This window comes from Cololabis saira, chromosome 6, assembly GCF_033807715.1.
Source record: "Cololabis saira isolate AMF1-May2022 chromosome 6, fColSai1.1, whole genome shotgun sequence".
Classification (NCBI taxonomy): domain Eukaryota; kingdom Metazoa; phylum Chordata; class Actinopteri; order Beloniformes; family Belonidae; genus Cololabis; species Cololabis saira.
The window spans coordinates 41,574,555-41,597,088 of NC_084592.1; the positions used below are offsets into that span (position 1 = coordinate 41,574,555).

Consider the following 22,534-nt stretch of genomic DNA (forward strand, 5'->3'; position numbering starts at 1 on the left):
TTTGCAGCGTTACTTTTATTTTCAGCAACGCCGGGTCTCGGCCACCGTACATTACACCCCCCCTTCACCCTCGCCGATTAACCATAGTCATGGTTGGATACTGTATAGAGCTCAGACTCACGTCACACGTCAGCAGGTTGCAGCTATTGTCCTTTTAGAGGATGTAAAGCAGCGTGGGGGGGTTGGGGTTGGGGTTGGGGTTGGGGTGGAGCACTACACTGTAGCTTTTGTATAAAGGGACGGTAACCTGAGGTTGGAGCAGGAAGTGCCTCAGTTACTGACGGATGTCTGCAGGCTGTGCAGCACCTGCAGCCCGGCGGCGAGGGAGAGGCTGGATGTTGGGTGGGGGGGGGGTGGAGCTATCCTGGGAGGGGAACTGCTCACCTGACACCTTTCCCGTAAATAAACTTCACGGAGCAAATCCTGCAGAGGAAGAGTTGAACGAGGAGCAGGTCGGGGTAGAAGGATGGGAGAGGAAGAGATGGATAGTTCAGGCCTCTTCGCGGAGGAGGAGGAGGAGGAGGATTGTGGGTTGAAAACCTGCTCGGACCGGCAGAGGACCCCGGGTTCAGATACATGCTGGGACATAAACACAGAGGATCCTCCCGATGGCGAGGAGGAAGGATGGGACACTCCGGGGGAGGGAGGGAACCCGGTTCTGGAAGATGCTGCTTCAGGTTCGGAGTCGGAGGAGAACGGAGAGACTGAGAAGAAGAGCGAGGTAGAGGTCAGCGGAGGGGAAGTGGAGCGAGCACCGTGTCGGTGTTCAGGTCGGGGTCAGCCGGTCCGGATCTCTCTCCAGGAGGTGGAGAGCTACTACAGATTAACCCGCCGCTGCCGCTGGCTCTGCGGTAGGTTCCACCCAGAGCAACATCCTTGTTTTTTCACCTCTTTGTATTAGGGCCATGCAGAAAAAAAAATATTGGAGAGGGGAAGATTTTTTTTTCGGGGAGCCACTAAAATAAATTCTGAATGTATGAGCTATAATACAGAAGAGTATCAGGGCCAGGCAGGAGAAAAATAAAAGTAAGAATATTTTAGAGGAGGAAGAATTTTTTTTAATTATGCGCTGTGGAGAAAAAAAGTCGAAATGTCGAGAAAAAAGTTGCAATGTTGAGATTAATGTTGAAATTCAGTTTCGAGAAAAAAGTCAAAATGTTGAGATTAATGTTGAAATACAATTTCCAGAATATCGAAATTTTGCCTTTTTTCTCAACATTTCAACTTTATTCACGAAATTTGGACTTTTTTCTCAACATTTCGACTTTTTTCTCGAAATTATACTTCAACATTAATCTCGATATTTCGACTTTTTTCTCAACATTTCGACTTTTTTCTCGAAATTGTACTTCAACATTAATCTCGACATTTCAACATTTTTCTCAACATTTCGACTTTTTTCTCGAAATTGAAAAAAAAAAGATTTTTTTTTCATTATGCACTGTGGAGAAAAAAGTCGAAATGTTGAGAATAATGTTGAAATACAATTTCAAGAATAAAGTCGAAATTTTGTGAATAAAGTCGAAATTTCGAGAATAAAGTTGAAATGCATTTCAACTTTTTCTCGAAATTGTACTTCAACATTATTCTCGACATTTCGACTTTTTTCTCAACATTTCGACTTTTTTCTCCACAGTGCATAATGAAAAAAAAATCTTCCTCCTCTTAAATATTATTTTTAGTTTTCTCCTGCCTGGCCCTAATACTCTTTCGTATTATAACTCATACATTCAGAAGAAGAAGAAGAAAACACACCCCAGGTTATTTCAGGAGGCCGTTCTGATTTTATTTCAGTACCCCCCAAACCTTTTCCCGCGTAGCCTCCAGCCGTGTTTGGACCGCCGGTGTGCTGGTTCCCGTAACTGCTATTCAGGATTCAGGCGGTTGTTAATCCCCCCCCCCGTCGCCTCGGCCCTGGTTATTTCTGAACCGCCGTCTGGGCGTCGTCACCTCATGCGTGGACTTGGCCGTCACTTCTCATCAGGGAGCTTCATCCCTGCCGCTCCTCATCCTCCACAGTGTGCTGCTTACCTGTCAAGTCTGGGATTTAAAAATAAGGGACATTTTCCACCGCTGTCCCACCAGCCCAACCGAGGTCCACTATCTTACATTTTTTGAGACAGGTTTCCAAGAAATCTCTAATATCTACCTAAATTACAAACTACATTTATGTGCTCAGAATCTGACAGGTCGAACTTTGTAACAATGATTTGCTGTGGACATTCCTATGTGTGTAATTCCTATAAGAGATTCTAAATCAGGGGTCGGCAACCCAAAATGTTGAAAGAGCCATATTGGACCAAAAACACAAAAAACAAATATGTCTGGAGCCGCAAAAAATGAAGTCTTGTATAAGCCTTAGAATGAAGGCAAACACATGCTGCATGTTTCTATATTAGTTATAACTGGGGGAAGATTTTTTTTTTTCATGATGCACTTCGAGAAAAAAGTTGAAATGTCGAGGAAAAAGTCAAAATTTCAAGAAAAAAGTCGAAATGTCAAGATTAATGTTGAAGTACAATCTTGAGAAAAAAGTGGAAATGTCGGAAAAAAAAGTCGAAATGTTGAGAAAAAAGTCGAAATTTCAAGAAAAAAGTCGAAATGTCAAGACTAATGTTGAAGTACAATCTTGAGAAAAAAGTGGAAATGTCGAAAAAAAAGTCGAAATGTTGAGAAAAAAGTGGAAATGTCGAGATTAAAAAGGAAGAAAAAATAGAAGAAAAGGAAAAAAAGAAAAAAAGGAGAAAAAAGGAAAAAAAGAGAAAAAGGGGAAAAAAAGAAAAAAATAGAAAAAAAGAAGAAAAAATGTCAAACATTTTTGAAAAAGCTCCAGGAGCCACTAGGGCGGCGCTAAAGAGCCGCATGTGACTCTAAAGCCACGGATTGCCGACCCCCGGCCTAAATGAAAACACAAAAGGAAATTAAAGCACATTTATTTATTTTTAAATATTTTCAGTTTTGAAGATTTGTCTTCAAGTGAAACATTTACAGTTTCTTTTTATTTGTTTATTTTTCTGGCAGAAATGTCTTCTCTGTCGTTACATCCATCCATCTCTGATTTGTTGTTCTGAGTTTGTTCCCATTGTTGCCACTAACCTCGCGAGAACTGCCACCCAGGCAACAGCAGGTGGTAGTTCAGTTTGGAGAGGCACAATAATACTTTTTAAAAATTATTATATTATAAAACTGGAAATTTACGGCAAAATACTAATACAGGAGGATGGCGGGAAAAGGGAGAGGTAAAATACGGTGGTTTCCCGGCCAAAACGGGAGACTTGACAGGTATATGTGCTGCCCCCCTCCCGAAGCCCTCCCATCCTTTAGATTATTCAGTAACAGAGTTTAACTTTTGAGGAGGAGAGAAAGGTTTGAAGACGAAGCCCAGGAAATAAAAGGCACCAGCTGAATGCACCGCTGCCCTTTTTTATGCACTAAAAGGTCAAAGGTCATGTTCATCAGGACTGACTTGTGGCTGCGTTTTACATCTAGATGTTTACTGCTCCTTTCAGACGTTAACTGCAAAAACTCTCAATCTTACCAGGAATATTTGTCTTATTTCTGGTTAAAATGTCTCATTTTTTGTCAAAAAATCTCATTACACTTAAAACAAGAGTAATTACCAGAAAAATAACTTGTTGTTTGACAATCTTCACCTGTTTCAAGTACATTTTCACTTGAAATAAGTAGAAAAATCTGCCAGTGGGACAAGATTTATCTTCTCATTACAAGCAAAAAAATCTTGTTCCACTGGCAGATTTTTCCACTTATTTTAAGTGAAAATCTACTTGAAACTTGTTGTTTTTTCCAGTGATGAGTCTTGTTTTAGGTGTAATGAGATTTTTTTTTTACTAAAAATGAGACTAAATTTACGGAAGATCCAGGCAGGAGAAAAATAAAAATAATATTTTAGAGGAGGAAGAATTTTTTTTAATTATGCACTGTGGAGAAAAAAGTCGAAATGTCGAGAAAAAAGTTGCAATGTTGAGATTATTGTTGAAATTCAGTTTTGAGAAAAAAGTCAAAATGTCGAGATTAATGTTGAAATACAATTTCAAGAATATCGAAATTTTGCCTTTTTTCTCAACATTTCAACTTTATTCACGAAATTTGTACTTTTTACTCAACATTTCTACTTTTTTCTCGAAATTATACTTCAACATTAATCTCGACATTTCAACTTTTTTCTCGACATTTTGACTTTTTTCTCGACATTTCGACTTTTTTCTCCACAGTGCATAATGAAAAAAAAAATCTTCCTCCTCTAAAATATTATTTTTATTTTTCTCCTGCCTGGCCCTAATACTCTCACGTATTATAACTCATACATTCAGAAGAAGAAGAAGGAATATTTGTCTTATTTCTAGTTAAAATGTCTCATTTTTAGTCAAAATTCTCATTACACTTAAAACAAGAGTCAAAATCTTGTTCCACTGGCAGATTTTTCTACTTATTTTAAGTGAAAATCTACTTGAAACAGGTGAAAATTGTTGTTTTTTCCAGTGACGAGTCTTGTTTTAACTGTAATGAGATTTTTTTTTTTTTACTAAAAATTAGACATTTTAACTAGAAATAAGACAAATAGCAGCTCTCAATAATCGTAGACGTGGCAGTTCGAGTGTTATGGCTGTTATAAAATATATTTGCATGTTTTTTAAAGGCTGGAGGATGTTGGGGGGGGTGTTTGTTGAGCAGTAACACAGCGGGTTGCCAGATCTGACGTTGTTGCCAGCAGAGCAGCAGGGCGTCCGGTAATCCGGACCACTACCGACCCGTCCAGGTGTGTGCCGGTGACCCACTAACGCCGGCCCGGCGCCCGCAAACGAGTGGACGGTAATCCCGGCCGTTAATCCCGCTAAAGCACGTTAGAGCCTCCAGCAGCTTGTGGCGCGAGTCTGTTTGCTGCCAGTCGGCAGCATATGTTTGAGAATAACGTTTCACCTCGTCGGCGAGGAGCAGAAACGTTCATGAAATCTACACCACGTAGAGCCGTAAGGTCCAGTTTTGTTTGTTTTTAATCACGTCCAAGCAGGTCTCAGGTCATTGCAGTGTCTCCTGGGAACCGCTGGCGTCCACATGGATGTCATGTGACTCGTGTCGTCCACCTGAACTGAACCTTTCTGCAGACTAGTAGCTCGACCCGGCAGAAGTCTTTCCTTACTTTTATTTATTGAGCTCAGCCTGTTTCAATTTGAATTTTAGTCTAATCTTTGGGTCCAGCTATCATTTTAGTTTTTATTAGTTTTAGTCACGTTCATTCTCCATTTAGTCGTGTCAAGTTTCAGTCGACTAAAAGTCTGAGCATTTTAGTCTTATTTTAGTCCAGGACCATTTTAGTCTAGTTTTAGTCAAAGATTATATTTAGCCAAATCCATTTTATAATTCAAACAAGGTTATATTATTATTATTATATTATTGTTACCTTATAGACTCAAGAATACATTCATTCCAGATACAGAAAACTTTAATTTGAGTTTACAACATATTTATTTTTACGCATTTCTCCCCGTTTTTTTCTTTTTCAACGACACATTGGGTTTTCTTTTCCACGTCTATGTAGGAAAGTGTATCCAAAGATGGTTCTTCTTCTTCTCCAGCCCCAGAACAGATCCCCACGTTTCTCTATGTAACTTTGTTTTTAATGTACGTGAACCTAGAGCTCTGCGTTAACGGCATCAGCCTCTAACTCTGCAGCTGCATCTTCTGGATCTGATTCCCCGCTGCAGCGACTGGGATTGAGGACTAACGTCACCCAGCAGAACTAAACCAGAGAAACTACTGAAAACATGGACATTAAACCAGAGAAACTACTGAAAACATGGACATTAAACCAGAGAAACTACTGAAAACATGGACATTAAACCAGAGAAACTACTGAAAACATGGACATTAAACCAGAGAAACTACTGAAAACATGGACATTAAACCAGAGAAACTACTGAAAACATGGACATTAAGGATATTTGGTAGAACATTTCGCGTGGTTTTGGTCAACGAAAGAGTTTTTATTTTGTAATCTACATTTTAGTCTGGTTTTTATTTGTCTACAATATTGCATTATATATTTAATTATCCTTATCGTCACATGACCAGCATTTTCGATGCGTTTTCCTCAGGTGATAAAGGTTCATTGACGATGATATTTAGTCATAATTTTCGTTGATGAAAGCAACTTTACTCACCAGGACCCCTTCTGGTGGGGGGTCTTTGGGGACGAGCTCGATAATAATCGGGTCTCGTGACTGATGAGGGTCTGAGTGGATGTGATCGTTGTTTTAGATGAGTGATTCAAACAGATAGATAGATAGATAGATAGATAGATAGATGGATAGATGATCAGAGGTGGGTAGAGTAGCCAAAAATTGTACTCAAGTAAAAGTACTGTTACTTCAGAATAATATGAATCAAGTAGAAGTAAAAAGTAGTCATCCAAATAATTACTTGAGTAAAAGTGAAAAAGTACTTGGTGAAAAAACTACTCAAGTACTGAGTAACTGTTGAGTAACGTCTGATTTATTTTTTTAACACAACCAATTCAAACACACAAAAGTACAAAATAATCATCTTCAGGCAAATAAAATCAATAAAATAAAATAAATTAAAATTAATAAAAAATAAAAAAAATAGCTTACATTAAAATAATCTTAAAGTAAAGTCAAGTACTTTAATAAATAATACAATAAATAAAATAATAACGTAAAAAAAATAAATCAAGCACAAGTAGCACAAAATTTCAAGCCTTTGTTCTTTTCTTTTTTAACCAGGCAGAACTAGAACAAACATGAACTCATAGAAACTCTGTGTGTGTTTGAGTCTGTGTAAATGTGACAAAACATGCAAAAACAAACATTTTTCCCAAAGAATCACTCAGTGATGTCATGAGATTGACGCGTACGCGGATAAAAGGGATAAAAGAAAAGTAACAGCTCAACGTAGCCTAATGTAGCGGAGTAAGAGGAACAGTTTCTCCTTCACAAATCTACTCAAGTAAAAGTAAAAAGTATAGTGATTCAAAACTACTCCTAAAAGTACAAAATTTCCCAAAACTTACTCAAGTAAATGTAACGGAGTAAATGTAACTCGTTACTACCCACCTCTGTAGATAGATAGATAGATAGATAGATAGATAGATAGATAGATAGATAGATAGATAGATAGATAGATAGATAGATAGATAGATAGATAGATAGATAGATAGATAGATAGATAGATAGATAGATAGATAGATAGATAGATAGATAGATAGATAGATAGTATCAAACCCGATACTGGAACAGTTTCACCGTTGCAGGTCTTGTGTACCAGAATAGCGACTCATACCGGGCTAATGTTTCCCAAAGATGACCCGGGGGGGTTTCAGACCTCTGTAAGATTGATGAGCGTTGGGTGGACTGAAGGACGCCGCTGTGAAACTGGACAATCGGGGGGGGGTTGGGGTGTTTCTCCGTAACAGAATAGCTTCAGACGGGAGGTTTTGATGTGATACGCGTGGGAGTTTCAGGGGGCAGGGTGTGTCCCTCCGCCCTGACAGGGAGGGAAAACCGATGAGCCTGAGACCCAGATGGGTGACAGCTTTGTGTCGAGACACTTCATCAGAGACAACCTTTATCAACGTCGATGTCTCAGTTCTCGTTTCCACTTGTTGATCCTCAGTTTCCATGTGAACACACTTGTCTGAGGTCGGTTTGATGGAGAAGAGGAAAGAGGAGTAGTGTCTCGGTCAGAGGGTTTGTAGGCCGGTGCTGCTGATCGATGCCCAACAGCTCAGTATTATCGGTAACGGTTTCAGGTTGGAGGACCGACTTCCTGTCTGGCTTGTTTCAAACAACAAAACCAGACACCGTCTGTACGAGTGTTGGATCAATAACGTTTGTCCATCCACAGGTGGGCTTTTCATTTATAATGCACGTGCCCCCTTTGTTGTCTTTGGTACTGGACGTAGTAGAAAGCTGTAATCGGGGCCGATTGATCTGTGGGCTGCAGCTCGGTGCAGAAAAGCCTCATCAATGCCTCCAAGGAACTAGTCTCCCTGATATCTGTTTCTTCTCATCTAGAGGTGGGTGCAATTCATCGATGTGTCGATGCATCGTGATGCGTCACGTGACGATTTAGAATTGATTAATTAAAAAAAAAAAAAAAAAATTTAAGTTATCCTATCCAGATTCCAGACTGAAAAAGCTGCTGAATCATTTCATTTTCAAGAATGCACATTTCTTATTGTTCACTTGAAATGTGGCAGATATGTTTAAACTAAATAAATTTGATGGAAGTACATATCTTGTTTACTTGAATTAATGAACTCATTAAATCCAGGGCTTGACCGTTTTCAGTGTTTTCCGCCAATAGAGGGCGCTCTCATGCAAGTGCAGCTTTCCCTGGTCAAAGTTAAGTAAGTCAAAGAGCAAATGTTTACAGTCATAAAATAAATTATTTTGTGTCTTTGAAAAATACATGTCAAATGTTCAAAAAACCTTGTTATTTACTTAATGAGTGTTGTTAGAGGAGCTGAGTAAATTGATTTGCTATTTATTTACAAATGTAGCCACAGATGAAGACAAAATCAATCTTGTATGGAGAAAAGCATTAAAAATCACAATAATCAAAGAATCGTGGCACCAATAATCGAATCGAATCGACAATCGTTATAATCGAAGAATCGAAGCTCCAATAATCAAAATTGAATCGAATCGTGAGGTACCCTTGTTTGCACACCCCTATTCTCATCCTTCATGGAGACAATGTCGTCTTCTGTGAATACTACTCTGCAAAAACACTCCTACATGTCCAAACAAAGGCCTCACTGGACGAATCAACGATGACGATGATCCAAAACGTTCTCATCCATCGTCCCCCTGCATGCAGGGAGCAGTTTGGACGACCGACTCCTTTAAATGTTGACCCTGACCATTAGTTCGGGGGTGACTGCATCATCCTTGAGAGTTAATCTTTCTGAAAGATAAGAAGTGTCTCAGGTTTGACTCGTTTGTGGTTGTTCGAGGACTAGTCACCAGCTACGTGATAAACTGTCACTGTGAAACCATCTCATAGTCCTTCAGCTTTATTCAGCAGCGACCTCCAACACAAACACACCACAGATGATGATCTTCCTCAATGATATCCGTTTAGTTAAACCCTTCAGGTTGTTACAGTACGATAAGTGAGACAACGTCTGTCTGAGAGGGGAAAGATTAGGGAGGCCGGAGAAGAGGCGTCTACGCCAGGAGGATGGACCTGACCGAGTCCGATTGAAGAGCTGCTTGAGTTTGAGAAGCAGAGATGAAACTGGCGTCTAAGTGGCCCAAGGACTAAATCTGTGGTTTCTTTTGGTTCGTCCAAACTTGTCTTTACAGGCGGTGTTTCTGCAGATTTGCTCCTGAGATAGTTTGTTACTTTAAAGCAGCAGAGAGAAAGGTGTTGGTGGCTTTGGTGGCCTTGGTGGCCTTGGTGGCGTTGGTGACGTTGGTATCGTTGGTGGTGTTTGTAATGTTGCTGGGCTTGCTGGCGTTGGTGGCGCTGGTGGAGTTGGTTGCGTTGGTTGCATTGGCAGCGCTGGTGGTGTTGGAGGCGTTTGTAATGTTGGTGCCTTTGGTGGCTTTGGTGGTGTTGTGTGTGGTGTTGGTTGCTTTGCTGGCTTTGGTGGAGTTGGTGTTGATGGTGGTTTGGTGGCGTTGGTGGTTTTGCTGGCGTTGGTGGTTTTGATGGCGTTGGTGGTTCAATTCAATTTCAATTAAATTCAATTTTATTTATATAGCGTCTAATACAACAAAAGTTGTCTCTAGACGCTTTCCAGAGACCCAGAACATGACCCCCGAGAAGTTATTACATAAACAATGGCAGGTAAAAACTCCCCTAGTGGGAGAAAAACCTTAAGCCAAACAGCGGCAAGGAAAAACTCCCCTTTAGGAGGGAAGAAACCTTGAGCAGGACCAGGCTCATAAGGGGGGACCCTCCTGCCGAGGGCCAGACTGGTGGGTCAGGGACAGCAACAGCACAGCAGGCAGGTGGAAGCAGCAATGGGATGACCAGGGGTGGGGACCGCAGGCCAGCAAGCAGCTCCCGAAGCTCCGGCCCAATCAGCAAGTCCCAGGTTGGGGTGCAGGGTCGGGGAAAGGTTGAGAAGGGGCAGGGCCAGGGAGAGGAGTCTTGATGGACAAATCTCTCTCCCGCCTGCCCGGGCCGTTACCCTGCCCCTCTCACTCCCACGCTGCAGGATCCGGTGTTTTGCATTCAGAGATGCTCTTCGCCACCGGCAGAGGATGCTGCACCATGAACAAAAGAGAAAAAAGAGAAGAGAAGGGGGGACCAGCACAAGAAACTACAGGAGCGACTCTAACACACTAGAGTTTACACTACCTAGAGATTTACCAACACCAGCTAGAGGTTTACTAAACACTAACTATAGGCTTTACTAAACAGAAATGTTTTAAGTTTAGTTTTAAAGGTGGAGGTGGTGTCAGCCTCCTTAACCCAGATTGGAAGTTGGTTCCATAGTAATGGTGCCTGATAGCAGAACGCCCGCCCTCCAAATCTACATTTAGATACTCTAGGAACTACGAGTAAACCTGCACTCTGAGAACGGAGAGCTCTGCCAGGAACATAAGGCACTATCAGGTCTTGCAAATAATGCAGAGCTAAGCCATTTTGGGCTTTATACGCAAGTAATAAAATTTTTAATTGGATTCTGAATTTTACGGGTAACCAATGGAGCGACGCTAACACTGGAGAGACGTCGTCTCCTGCTGATTCCTGTCAGTACTTGTGCTGCTGCATTTTGGATCAGCTGGAGCCTATTCAGCAGTGTTGTCGGTGGAGTTGGTGGCGTTGGTGGTTTTGCTGGCGTTGGTGGTTTTGGTGGCGTTGGTGGTATTGCTGGTGTTGGTGGCGTTCAGGAACGTTCCAGTATTGCTCATGAACCGGCCCGGGGGCTCCTGCAGCTTTCAGCATGATTTCAGCCTCAAGTCGTTACTGTGAAAACCTCTCGGCCGAGGCAACGCTGCGTTGGGAGTGACCGTCTTGGGAGTGATCACTTTGCGAGTGATCGCCTTGGGAGTGATTGCGTTGGTCTCTTGGACTGTTGTTTCTCTGCAGTTGTTTTATTAATAAATAATTGACCAAACTATCACTATCAAGCTACCTTGAACCTTTGCACTGCATCTTATTTGTAAATGTCAACGAGAAGGTCGGTGTTGATGCAAAGGAAAATTCGTGTACATGCAAATGCTTTGACACGTTGGTTCTCTGAGGTCAGGAGACAAAGTCTTGTAAAGGACCGGAGCGTCTGCTGCCGGTAGGACCTCGGTTCAGACTTTACTGCTCTGGATCCACACTTTCACCTGGCAACGCTCCAGGAACAGTGAACAGTTTCCATCTGGTGAGGTTGCTGAAGCTAACAAAGTCTCAGACTCTTTTCTCTGCCAGAATAAAAGGGCTGAATCATGTTTTCTGCAGCTTTGTTTCCAATGACGAGGCATTTCGGTGTGTGTGTGTACTTCTTCAGAAAAACTAGTTAGACTAAGATGTAACCTGAAGGATTTAAATCTGTTTGCACCTTCATCCACTGGTTTTCTGCTTCCTCTGATCTCCCAGCTTTTCTTCAACACATGACGAGTGCATCCTCAGATATTCATATCTAGGCGGTATCAAAGTGACTCTTCGCTGGCGCTCTACAAACACGGCTGCAGGTTGCTGATATTTGTACCTTTGCTTCTCCGACAGATGACATCCTGCAGCTGGAGACCAGTCCCCTCCGCGCTGCCGACATCACCATCGACCTCAAGAAGCAGTTTGCCTTCCTGTCAGGTGATGGTTTCATGTCTGTTGCCAACCTGTGTACTTTTAACGTCCCTCCTGCTCGCCTGTCAGGGATTATTTGTTATAACGTTCCCGTTTGATATTTGCATACTTCACGCCAGCAGTTGTCCCATGACCGACGTGATTTGCTATTCAAATGTCACGTCTGTTTCCTTTTCCTCTTCACACGCTCTCAAGTTCTGCTCAGAAAAAGCTGCTGACTGAATGCAACCGATCCACGTTTCATCCAACAGCCTCCTGATGATGGTTTAAAACATGCTTATTTTTATTTATTTATTTTGTATTATTAACCTTTATTTATAAAGGTAAAATCTCATTGAGACCCAGGGTCTCATTAACAAGAGAGACCTGCTTTAGGTAAAGCAGCAGCAAAACACAAAAATACAGACTAACTGAACGTGCAAGAGACAAACACAAAACAAAAACATAAGATAGTAGGGGTGTAACGATACACTAATCTCACGATACGGTACGATACACGATATTGAGGTCACGATAAGATACGATACGATATTATAGCAGTATTTTTTTAACAACCTTGAAAAAGGAACATATGACTGGAAAAAATTGTCTTTTATTTGAAAGACACAAAAATACAAAACAATAATGTGCGTTTGCCCTATTGTTACAGTTTGTAATTCTTTATAACTGTTTAAGTTTTAAAGAGAAAGCCAGGCCAACCATTTTCCACAAACTGAACTAAAAGTAAATGTCAGGTTTGCATTATGCATCTTCAGTTTCATACAAGTACAAATATTTTGCCACAAACTGAATAGTTTCTCTCATGTATGACTTTACTTTTTTCTTTTACAGAAATGTAACAACTAAAATCAAATAAATAAATAAAAGTAAATAAATACATACAATTTTACATCATAAAAAATATTGATTCAGTCTCACCTTATAAGTGTAAGAGGAGATTTATTTTAGTTAAGAAGGTTATTTTGGTAATTCAGGGTTCATTATTTTATAAATATATTCTTTATATTCTGATGTGAATCAGGGACTATAATGACACTAGTCAGTTTATCTGTAGTGATTAGTCTGTTTTAGATTGGGCGCGGTCGGCACAAATACGCTGCGCGTTACTAGTCAACACAATATATTCATATTAATAACCCAATATCGCGATACGGTTTGTCACCTCCACGCCACGTATTGTGACGTTTTTGTATCACGGAATTTTGTGGCACGATATATTGTTACACCCCTATAAGATAGTTAATAATAATAAAAGTAAGGAAAAATGGAACTCGTTAAGTACATGTGCAGAGCCCCACTGACTGTCTCACCAGTCTTCCTACAATTAATTGGAAGTGCTCTAGCGAGATAAAACTGGACAGCTTCCGCTTCGGTTGGAGCCTGTTCCAGGACTGAGGGGCATGTAGTCCAGAGACCGGACGCTATGATCAGACTGTTTCCGTGTCAAGTATGTGGACAAATAGGAGAGGAGTAGTCCAATGATGGATTTATAGACAGATAGATACCAGTGGAGGGTTCTGCTCATGGGAAGTAAAGACCAGTCAGTGTGAGAGTACGATGTGCAGTGATGTGTGAGGGGTTTACAACCAGTTATAAATCTCAAAGATCTGTGATATGCAGCATCCAGTAGATGTAGGGAGGGAGCAGAGGCATTCATATAAACAACATCGCCATAATCCAGGAGTGGCAAGAAAGTGCCTGCAACAATTCTTGTTTTAAAAGAAAAACAGGCTCTATTTCTAAAGAAAACCCCCAGCTTTAGTAACTGGTCAACATGGCATCTAAATCGTCCAATGTTATGCCAAGGTATTTATAAGTGGCCACAGACTCAATATGGGAACCCTGAGCAGACATAATACATGGTAAAACAGCAGACAACTTCTTTTTATTTGAAAAGAACATCAACTTAGTTTTACCTGCATGTAGAACTAACCTGAGATGAGACAATTGTGCCTAAATGGTGTCAAAAGCAGACTGCAGATCTTTGAACACCTGGGCAATAAAAGATGCTCAACAATAGACAACAGTATCATCAGCATAAAGATGTACGGATGCATTCATGTTTCGGCCTACCCCGTTTAAATAAATAATTAAAAGAGTGGGTCCTAAGACGGAACCTTGTGGCACACCATTTATAGTGTTTAGGAACCCGGAGCTAAGATCATCGGACTGCACACACAGGTAGTTAGAGAACCAGTCAACAGCAGGGTCTGACATTCCAATGGTAGACAGTCGCTGACGTAAAATAGGGGGCTAAAATAAGGCCTTTGAAATATCAATAAAAAGGGCAGCGCACTGAGCGCAGTATTTCTTGGCATCCATGACTTCCACAATATCATTTATCACCTTAATGGCAGCAGTTGCTGTACTATGCTGCTTCCTAAAACCTGACCGGCCTTTCAAGAACTTTTGCTAAAATCGAGAGCCTGGAGATGGTTGTATACTTATTCAATAAAGTGGGGTCACCCCGTTACAAGAGAGGGAGGACATGTATGGAGCCAAATCAAGGCCAAAAGTTTTGCTAATTTGATAATGAAATTGTAATTGAAAAACTAAGATTTGAACCTGAAAATTCAAGTTTTGATCATAAACTTATTTTTTTACAGTTTACATTTTTTTTTTCAGTATCAGATCTCTTTTTCAGTTTCAGATCTTTTTATTTCAGTTTCAGATCTTTTGGCCCCGATGTGGCGTGGGGGGCGTGGCATCAACTGAGAAGGGGGGGGGGGCATCATGAGTGACAGCAGAACGTGATTGGCAGTGGAAAAAACTGTGTTAGTGATAATAGTGAAAATTTTCATACTTTAATATTCAATTTCATTCTTAAATGTAATTTCATTGTATTAATTAAATATTGACCGTAAATGTAATTAAGGTTAAATAAAGTAATTAAGGTTAAATAAAATAATTGATGTTAAAATTAAATCATACTTACCTGAAACATGCTAAAAAACAGACCAACAATAAATATTAAAAATAAGTGAAATTCATACTTACCTGACAACATGCTAAAATAATGGACAAATGGGTAACTTTATTTGTAAATTTGCAATTTGATGTTAAGGTTTGGGTTTCACATTATTTATTTATTTTTTTTTTTTTAGGTGTTTATTTTATGGTATTTTCTGCACTTAGCTCGTATCTTGTATGCTTATTTCCTATTATAATAATTTTAATTATGTACAGAATTTAAGCATTTTCTTTTGTGGGTTTTGATTGAAAGGTTTTTCACCTAATGGCAAAGGACGGATTATGCACCTTGGAAATAAAAGAAAGAAAAGGAAAAGCTGTCTGGTCATTGAGTGGATTCCAGTTAAAATACTCTGGGTAGATGACATCCCTTTCAAGTGGGGAAAATTGCATGGCAAAAAACCTAAGTAACTTGACAATATTATTGATATTAGCTAACATTTCTTACCTGAGTGCTGGGGCCCGCGGCTTGTCCTGGCGGAGCGGACGCCATCGCAAACGATACTGCGATGCGTTCACGGTAGTATGTGGAAGTGGGAAATGTCAAACTTTAAAGTGTGGCTGTTGAACTGTACAGTCTGGCATAGTTTATTGCTTTTATACTGCGATTGGTGTATGTATGGTCTAAACAGCTTTTTAAACAGAAATGTGTCACTAGTATCCGTTTTTTCCACTGCCAATCACGTGAATATGGTGTATATACAGTGTTGAATCAAACTTTTACTGATAACTTCTGCAACCTACGTTTCCTGAAGGCAACATGACTGAGGAACGTCCCCCGCCTTCTCTGTTATGCTGTCACTCATGATTCCACGCCCCTCTCAGTTGATGCCACGCCCCCTACGTCAAAAGTCTGAAACTGAAAAAAAGATCTGAAACTGAAAAAAAAAGTTCTGAAACTGAAAAAAAGATCTCAAACTGAAATAAAAGATCTGAAACTGAAAAAAAGATCTGATACTGAAAAAAAAATTGAAACTGTAAAAAAAATAAAAAAATAAAAAATTCATGATCAAAACTTGAATTTTCCAGTTCAAATCTTAGTTTTCCAATTACAATTTTATTTTCAAAATTAGCAAAACCTTTGGCCTTGATTTGGCTCCATAGACATGGGCAGTTTTTCACGTATCAGGAATGACGTTGCTCTGGATAGAAAGCTATAAAACGTGCAGCCAAACGTAAAAAGTAGGGGAGAAGATTATCAGGGCCTGCTGATTTTCGAGGGTCTTTTAAGGCTGTAAGAGCCTCTTACAGAGGCTTCCAGCCGTTCCTCTGCGACGGTCCGCTCTACTGAGGCCTGGTTGTTGCAGGAAAGCCGGGGGGGGGGGGCGTTTTGTTACAGACAAAAATCTAAGGAGACGTTGAAACCATGACCAGGCACTTGCTGTTGCTATGGCGACTAGAGAAGAAAGGGCAGATTGATATTCCAGTCACAGACGCTGACTACTCGGGGTGTGTGTGTGTGTGTGTGTGTGTGTGTGTGTGTGTGTGTGTGTGTGTGTGTGTGTGTGTACTGTATGCTGACCCTGTCGTAACGATCGTTCACCCTTTCCAGATGTGATGATGTAACACTGATGGATTCATCAGTCCGTCAGTTCACTTCACTTTGTCCTTTAATGTTTCTGACACTTCATTCAGACATAAACATTCTGCCCAAAATGCACCTTTTTTTAGCAAAGACTGTAAATCGAATGAGGCAGAAAAACAAGTGGCGTCGCTGCTAGAGTTTATATTATTTATATCAGCGGCCGGACCTGCAGAGGTGACATCAGCCTGGTTTCTTCTGACTTTTTGAGGAAAATTAACGGCTTTTCAATGTTTCTTTTCTTTTTCTTCTTCCTCCAGGAGGCAGAGGAGACAACGGCAGCCCCATCATTGTGTTCCCAGAATTCCCTGCCTTTGGCGAGATCGCAGACAGAGAGTTTCACAACGTGCTTACCTACCTGACCAGCGTACCCAGGTACGTTGTAGCGCCCCCCGCTGTGCTGCTGTGCATAAACATGTATCCATATCTGCCCCATGGAGCTGCTGCGATACATCAACGACGCCGCCATATTGGATGTTCAAGACTGCGCTGTAAACTAATACAAGTAAATGGACTTATTTTCATAAAGCGCCTTTCTAGAAAGAAATTTTTCTTCTCAGACGGCAAAAATAAGAACTTTATTGATCCCACATAGGAGTAATTCATGTTATCTCAGCTATAGAGAACAAGGTAGTGCCGAAAAACAATATATATCCCCCCCTCACAAAAATAAGAAAAATAAAGAAACATATTTTCTCATCAACAAAGCATATTTTACATAAACATTCAAACATTTTCAAGTAACAAAATGACATATTTGAACCATTTTTCCAATTTTTTCAGTTATTTTATTGTCTGAAAAATGGTTCAAATGTAATTTTATTGTCTGAAAAATGGTTCAAATATGTTATTTTGTTATTTGAAAATGTGTTTTATTATATTATATATTATAATATAATAATATATTATATTTGGTGCCTAACTGTTTCCCAAGTATATTAGTGCATGTGTGAATGAATAAATGAGACGTAAACGTAAACGCAATGCCGAGGTCAGAGGGCAGAGGTCAGACCCTCCGGGAGAGAAACGTCCACCTGGGTTTGGACGTGGACACGTACTTGTGTTGACAAACTAACCTCACCTGTCCAAATACCTGTCCAAACCAACCTCACCTGTCCAAACTAACCTCACCTGTCCGAACTGTACCAACTAATATCACATGTCTTTTTTTTTAAACTCGTTTATGCATCTCTTCTTTGATGTTTCCATAAAAGCGCCGGATTCATCTTTTCCTCTCGTCAGCACTGAGTGTAAAAATAAACCACAGCAGCTGAATCTGAATAATTCAGGAAGACGAGCGGTTCAGCAGGAGTTCTTCAGCGGTTCTTCAGCGGTTCTTCAGAACCTCGGCTGCTCTTGCTGGCATGAGCTGATTTAAGACCTGAATAACCAGATTAAAGGGAAAGGCTGTCCTCTTTTTAACCTGAATAAAAATAATTATAATTTAACAACAATCTAATTTAAACCACAACCCCCCCATCATGTGCATCTGATGCCAGTTCTGATACCTGGAGGGTTCTGTGTCCAGGCGGGTCGTCTACGGGGGAGAGATGTGTTAATGACCAAGCTGTTGTAAATACACAGACAGATGGTGGAGCCACATGAGGGGCCGACGCCCCCATCAGGCCACCGGACGCCCTGCGTCCATCTGTGACCTTCCCCGGCTGCTGCCTGAGTCACATACCTTTGGATTGATATTAACCCCCCAGTAATCCCTGACGTTGCCTCACACCAACCAAACGGGGGTACCATGTCCGCAGGGACGTGCAGTCAGGGGAGGCAGAGCCTCACCTGTCATCATGACAAGTAAAAAATTATATATATAATAATATAATTATATATATAATTATAACATCAAATTTATATTAATATTTGTCCACTGATCTTTATGTATGTAATTTTTTCGAACATTTTTTATAGTCAAAATTGCTGAATTTTACGACGGAGTATTAGGGCCAAACAAAAAAACAAAAAAAGGATATTACGAGAATAAAGTCATAATATTACGAGAATAAAGTCATAATGTAATGACAATAAAGTCGTAAAATTATGAGAATAAAGTCATAATATTACGAGAATAAAGTCGTAATATTACGAGAATAAAGTTGTAATATATTATAAATATATAAATATAACTTCACAAGATGCTCAATATTCTTCATTTTAACACAGGGAGAAGACTGCTCTTCCTGTTAGAGTTCTCATAAATTACCACTTTATTTTCATAATATTATGACTTTATTCTCATAAATTACCACTTTATTCATTACGACTTTATTCTCGTAATGTCACAACTTTATTCTCGGAATTTTACGACTTTATTCTCGTAATATTACGACTTTATTCTCATAATATTACGACTTTATTCTCATAATATTACGACTTTATTCTATTACGACTTTATTCTCGCAACATTACGACTTTATTCTCGTAATGTTACGACTTTATTCTCGTAATTTTACGACTTTATTCTCACAACATTACGACTTTATTCTCGTAATTTTACGACTTTATTCTCATTATATTATGACTATATTCTCGTAATTTCCAATTTTTTTTTTGTCTTAGTTTGGCCCTAATACTCCGTCGTAGAATTTGCCTATTTCCTGTTCAAATACGGGGCTGAAACGTGAGGTGCAGCAGCAGCGAGCCTCACCTCACCTCTGATTGATCAATCCATCACAAACTGGGCTGATACGTGCGATTGGCGCATGCTGGTTGCCGTATCTCTGCATGTCGCCAATATAATGTTTGCAGATACGTTTATTTGACCTGATTTTCCACAGTCTGGCTAATGTCTTTAACCATTAAAGTTTAATGTTTGTTAGTGGCATATTTAGTTTTGCTGATGGGAAATAAAACCGCAGTGAAAAAGGCACAGGGTGAGGCACAACAATACTCTGCCTGACCTGAAGGGGGCGAACGTGAGCCAACGGGTACAAACACTTTTAATTTCAATCTTATAAAAAAGAGATTAGACTAAGACAAGGTCAAATTTAAATGTGTGGTTTTGTACACCAGTCTATACTCTCATTTATGTTGTATGAATTATAGAATTGCGACGGCCAACACATGGAGGGTGTAGAGCAAATGCACGTTTTTTCTTACCTTTACATATCTGTAATATGTACCATGCGCGTGTGTGCCCGTGTGTTTTTTTGTGAAGAATGCTGATGAGATATGAAATAACCAGTAGCCAATTGAATAAGCTACCCTTTTTGGTTTGTATATTTGTAAATCTGACACTAAAGGAGTCCGTGCCTCAGCAACCATGAACCTCACCGCACGTCACTGCATGTCCGTCATCACGGCACAGCAGTTAGAAAAACAAAAAAACTTATTTTAAATACTTGATCCACCGAATCCAGTTATGATGACGACCCTCAAGCGCGTGCAGCTGCAGCCTCGCTCTGCAACTTTTATTAATATTTGAGTGTAACGCTTCACATCCGAGACAATCTGGTTATTGTGATGACTGTAGGATGTGCAGCTGCAGCATCGCCGGATGATTGGTATAAATATTTAAACGCAATAGTTTCTAACAGCTTACGGGGTTTACAGCGCCTCTCTATACTTTTACATTTGATAGCCATTAATAATAGCTTTCCAGTGTAGATGCATCATTTCCCTGAGATTAAATCTGAGAGCATGCACCGGGGTTAAATGAGCCAGATTAGATCCAGAAACCATGAGACGGTTTCTAGATCACCTGTCCCCTCCTCTCCCTCCCTCGTTCCTCCATCACCAACGGCACGGAGGCAGAGCCTTTGTTTTAGCCGAGACATTGGGCCAGTTTGACCCGGAGAAACAAGCATCACCGTTTAAAAGTGAGGTTGATACTTAAGGATGAAGGTCGGAAAGACTGAGGAAAGAAAAATGCCAGAAACCCGGAGAATTCCCCCCCAGAAAGGTGTTCCATGTATCCAGAAACAGCTGAAGGCCTCCAGGGGGCGAGCCTGGTCCTCCACCTCCGTGTCAAACCACACCAAGAGGAGGCCTGTGTTGAAAAAATACATTTTCCGATTCTAAATCGATTCTCATATTAATTCTTAAAAATCAATTCATATGTCTAAAGATCCTTTTTTTTTTTTTCATCATTACATTACGACTTTTGGTATTTTTTTGTTTATGCCCAAAAAAGGAATATTTTGTTGGACACGAGAATATCTGGTGCCATGTTTTTGCCTTTAAATATGTTTAAAGGTATGAAAACATTAAAGCTTTCAGTTATAATTGCATAAACTGTCTATATTTCATTACTTTATATATTGTCTTGGTGTCACATTTGCATAAAATGCTAAAAAACAAATTTTCAAAAATTAAAAAACAAAATGACCAAAAATGGAAAAAATAAAAACGGAATGGGTAAAAAATAAAACTGATTTCATCCATCTCTGTTTGCTGCCCTGGATCTGTTTGATAATTCTGACCCATACAATGTTTCTGTTTCAGTTCTATCAGCATTCTGGGAGCTGATTGGTCCTTACAGCATCATTAGCTGCCAATACTTGCTGTTGAATCTCAATATAATACTAATATTAATATGTTGCATATCTATACAGTCATATAATTCATGCAACAGCTGAAAAAACTGTTTTAATAACACTAACAAAAATCCATATCGGAATCGAATCGTATCAAATCTTGGTCATCAATTTTGAATCTTAAAAATCGAATCGAATCGATTCTTGACATTTGAATCGATCCCCAGCCCTGACTAAGAGTACATTTACTTTTACTTCTTTCAGCTCTTTGTTTTACATTTACCCTTCCCGTGTCGACTGTTTGTGTTTTTTATTTAAATCCAGATCAGTCTGGTCTCATCGTTGCATTTTCTTCTTCTGTGCTTCAGCTTGTCGTCGGCAGACGTGGGTTTCATCCTCGTCATCGACCGCAGACAGGACCGATGGGCGGCTGTCAAGGGGACGCTGCTTCGCATCGCGGTGAGTTTGTCTGAACGTCGTAGGGAGATCAGAGAGAGTCGGGTTGGGACCCTGAGAGACGCTGCTGTTCACCCACAGCTAATTTAATCATGGGGGGTACTGGGGATGCCCAAACACTTCGTCACCATGTCACAGCTTCCAGTGTGTTGCCATGACTACAGAACGTTAGCGGCCACAGGTGATGGATAATGACTACCGAGTCAGGCAAGTTAGAAGAAAATGACCCGCGAATGAAGAGTTAATTCCTAAACTGACGGAGGGATCGCGTCGCTAAAGTTGCTTTCCTCAACGAAAATTAGGACTAAATATCGTCGTAAACGAACCTTTATCCCCTGAGGGAAACGAGACGCAACGAAAATGCTGGTCATGTGACAATAACGATAATTAAATATATAATGCAATATTGTAGAGGAATAAAAACGAGACTAAAATGTAGATTACAAAATAAAAACTCTGCTAAAATGTGTCTTCATTTTCGTTGACCAAAACTAGACGAAATGTTCTACCAAAGATCCTTAATGTCCATGTTTTCAGTAGTTTCTCTGGTTTAATGTCCATGTTTTCAGTAGTTTCTCTGGTTTAGTTCTGCTGGGTGACGTTAGTCCTCAATCCCAGTCGCTGCAGCAGGAATCAGATCCAGAAGATGCAGCTGCAGAGTTAGAGGCTGATGCCGTTAACGCAGAGCTCTAGGTTCATGTCAGTTAAAAACAAAGTTACATAGAGAAACGCTCTGGGGGGGAGAAGAAGAAGAAGAAGAAGAAGAGACCATCTTTGGATACACTTTCCTACATAGACGTGGAAAAGAAAACCCAATGTGTCGTCGGAAAAGAAAAAGATCAAAAATAAATATGTTGTGAACTCAAATTAGAGTCTTCTGTATCTGGACGGAATGTATTGTTGAGTCTATAAAGTAACAATAATATAATAATAAGATAACCTTGTTTGAATTGTAAAATGGGTTTGGCTAAATACAATCTTTGACTAAAACTAGACTAAAATAGTCCTGGACAATTCTGACTAAAATAAGACTAAAATGCTCAGACTTTTAGTCGACTGAAACTTGACACGACTAAAAGGAGAATGAACGTGACTAAAGCTAATAAAAAGTAAAATGATAGCTCGACCCAAAGACTAAACTAAAACTAACGTGTCGCCCATCGATGCTGAAAAACCTGAAGGGTTTTAACTGCCTTGCAGACAGAAACCGAGCTGAGAATCACCTCCTCGGTGTCTCCGGGGCTTCGGGAGC

The 22,534-nt window shown here is 40.1% G+C and overlaps 1 protein-coding gene across 1 annotated transcript in view; it reads left to right on the forward strand.

The window, feature by feature from the left end:
* LOC133446206 (guanine nucleotide exchange factor DBS-like) overlaps nt 1-22,534 on the forward strand; it is a 76,637-nt gene that overhangs the window by 8,005 nt on the left and 46,098 nt on the right. Inside the window, exons 2-4 of the mRNA XM_061724153.1 lie at nt 11,713-11,796; nt 16,603-16,717; nt 21,195-21,285. Of these exons, the coding sequence (XP_061580137.1) occupies nt 11,713-11,796; nt 16,603-16,717; nt 21,195-21,285 (290 nt within the window). The remainder of the gene's footprint in view (nt 1-11,712; nt 11,797-16,602; nt 16,718-21,194; nt 21,286-22,534) is intronic.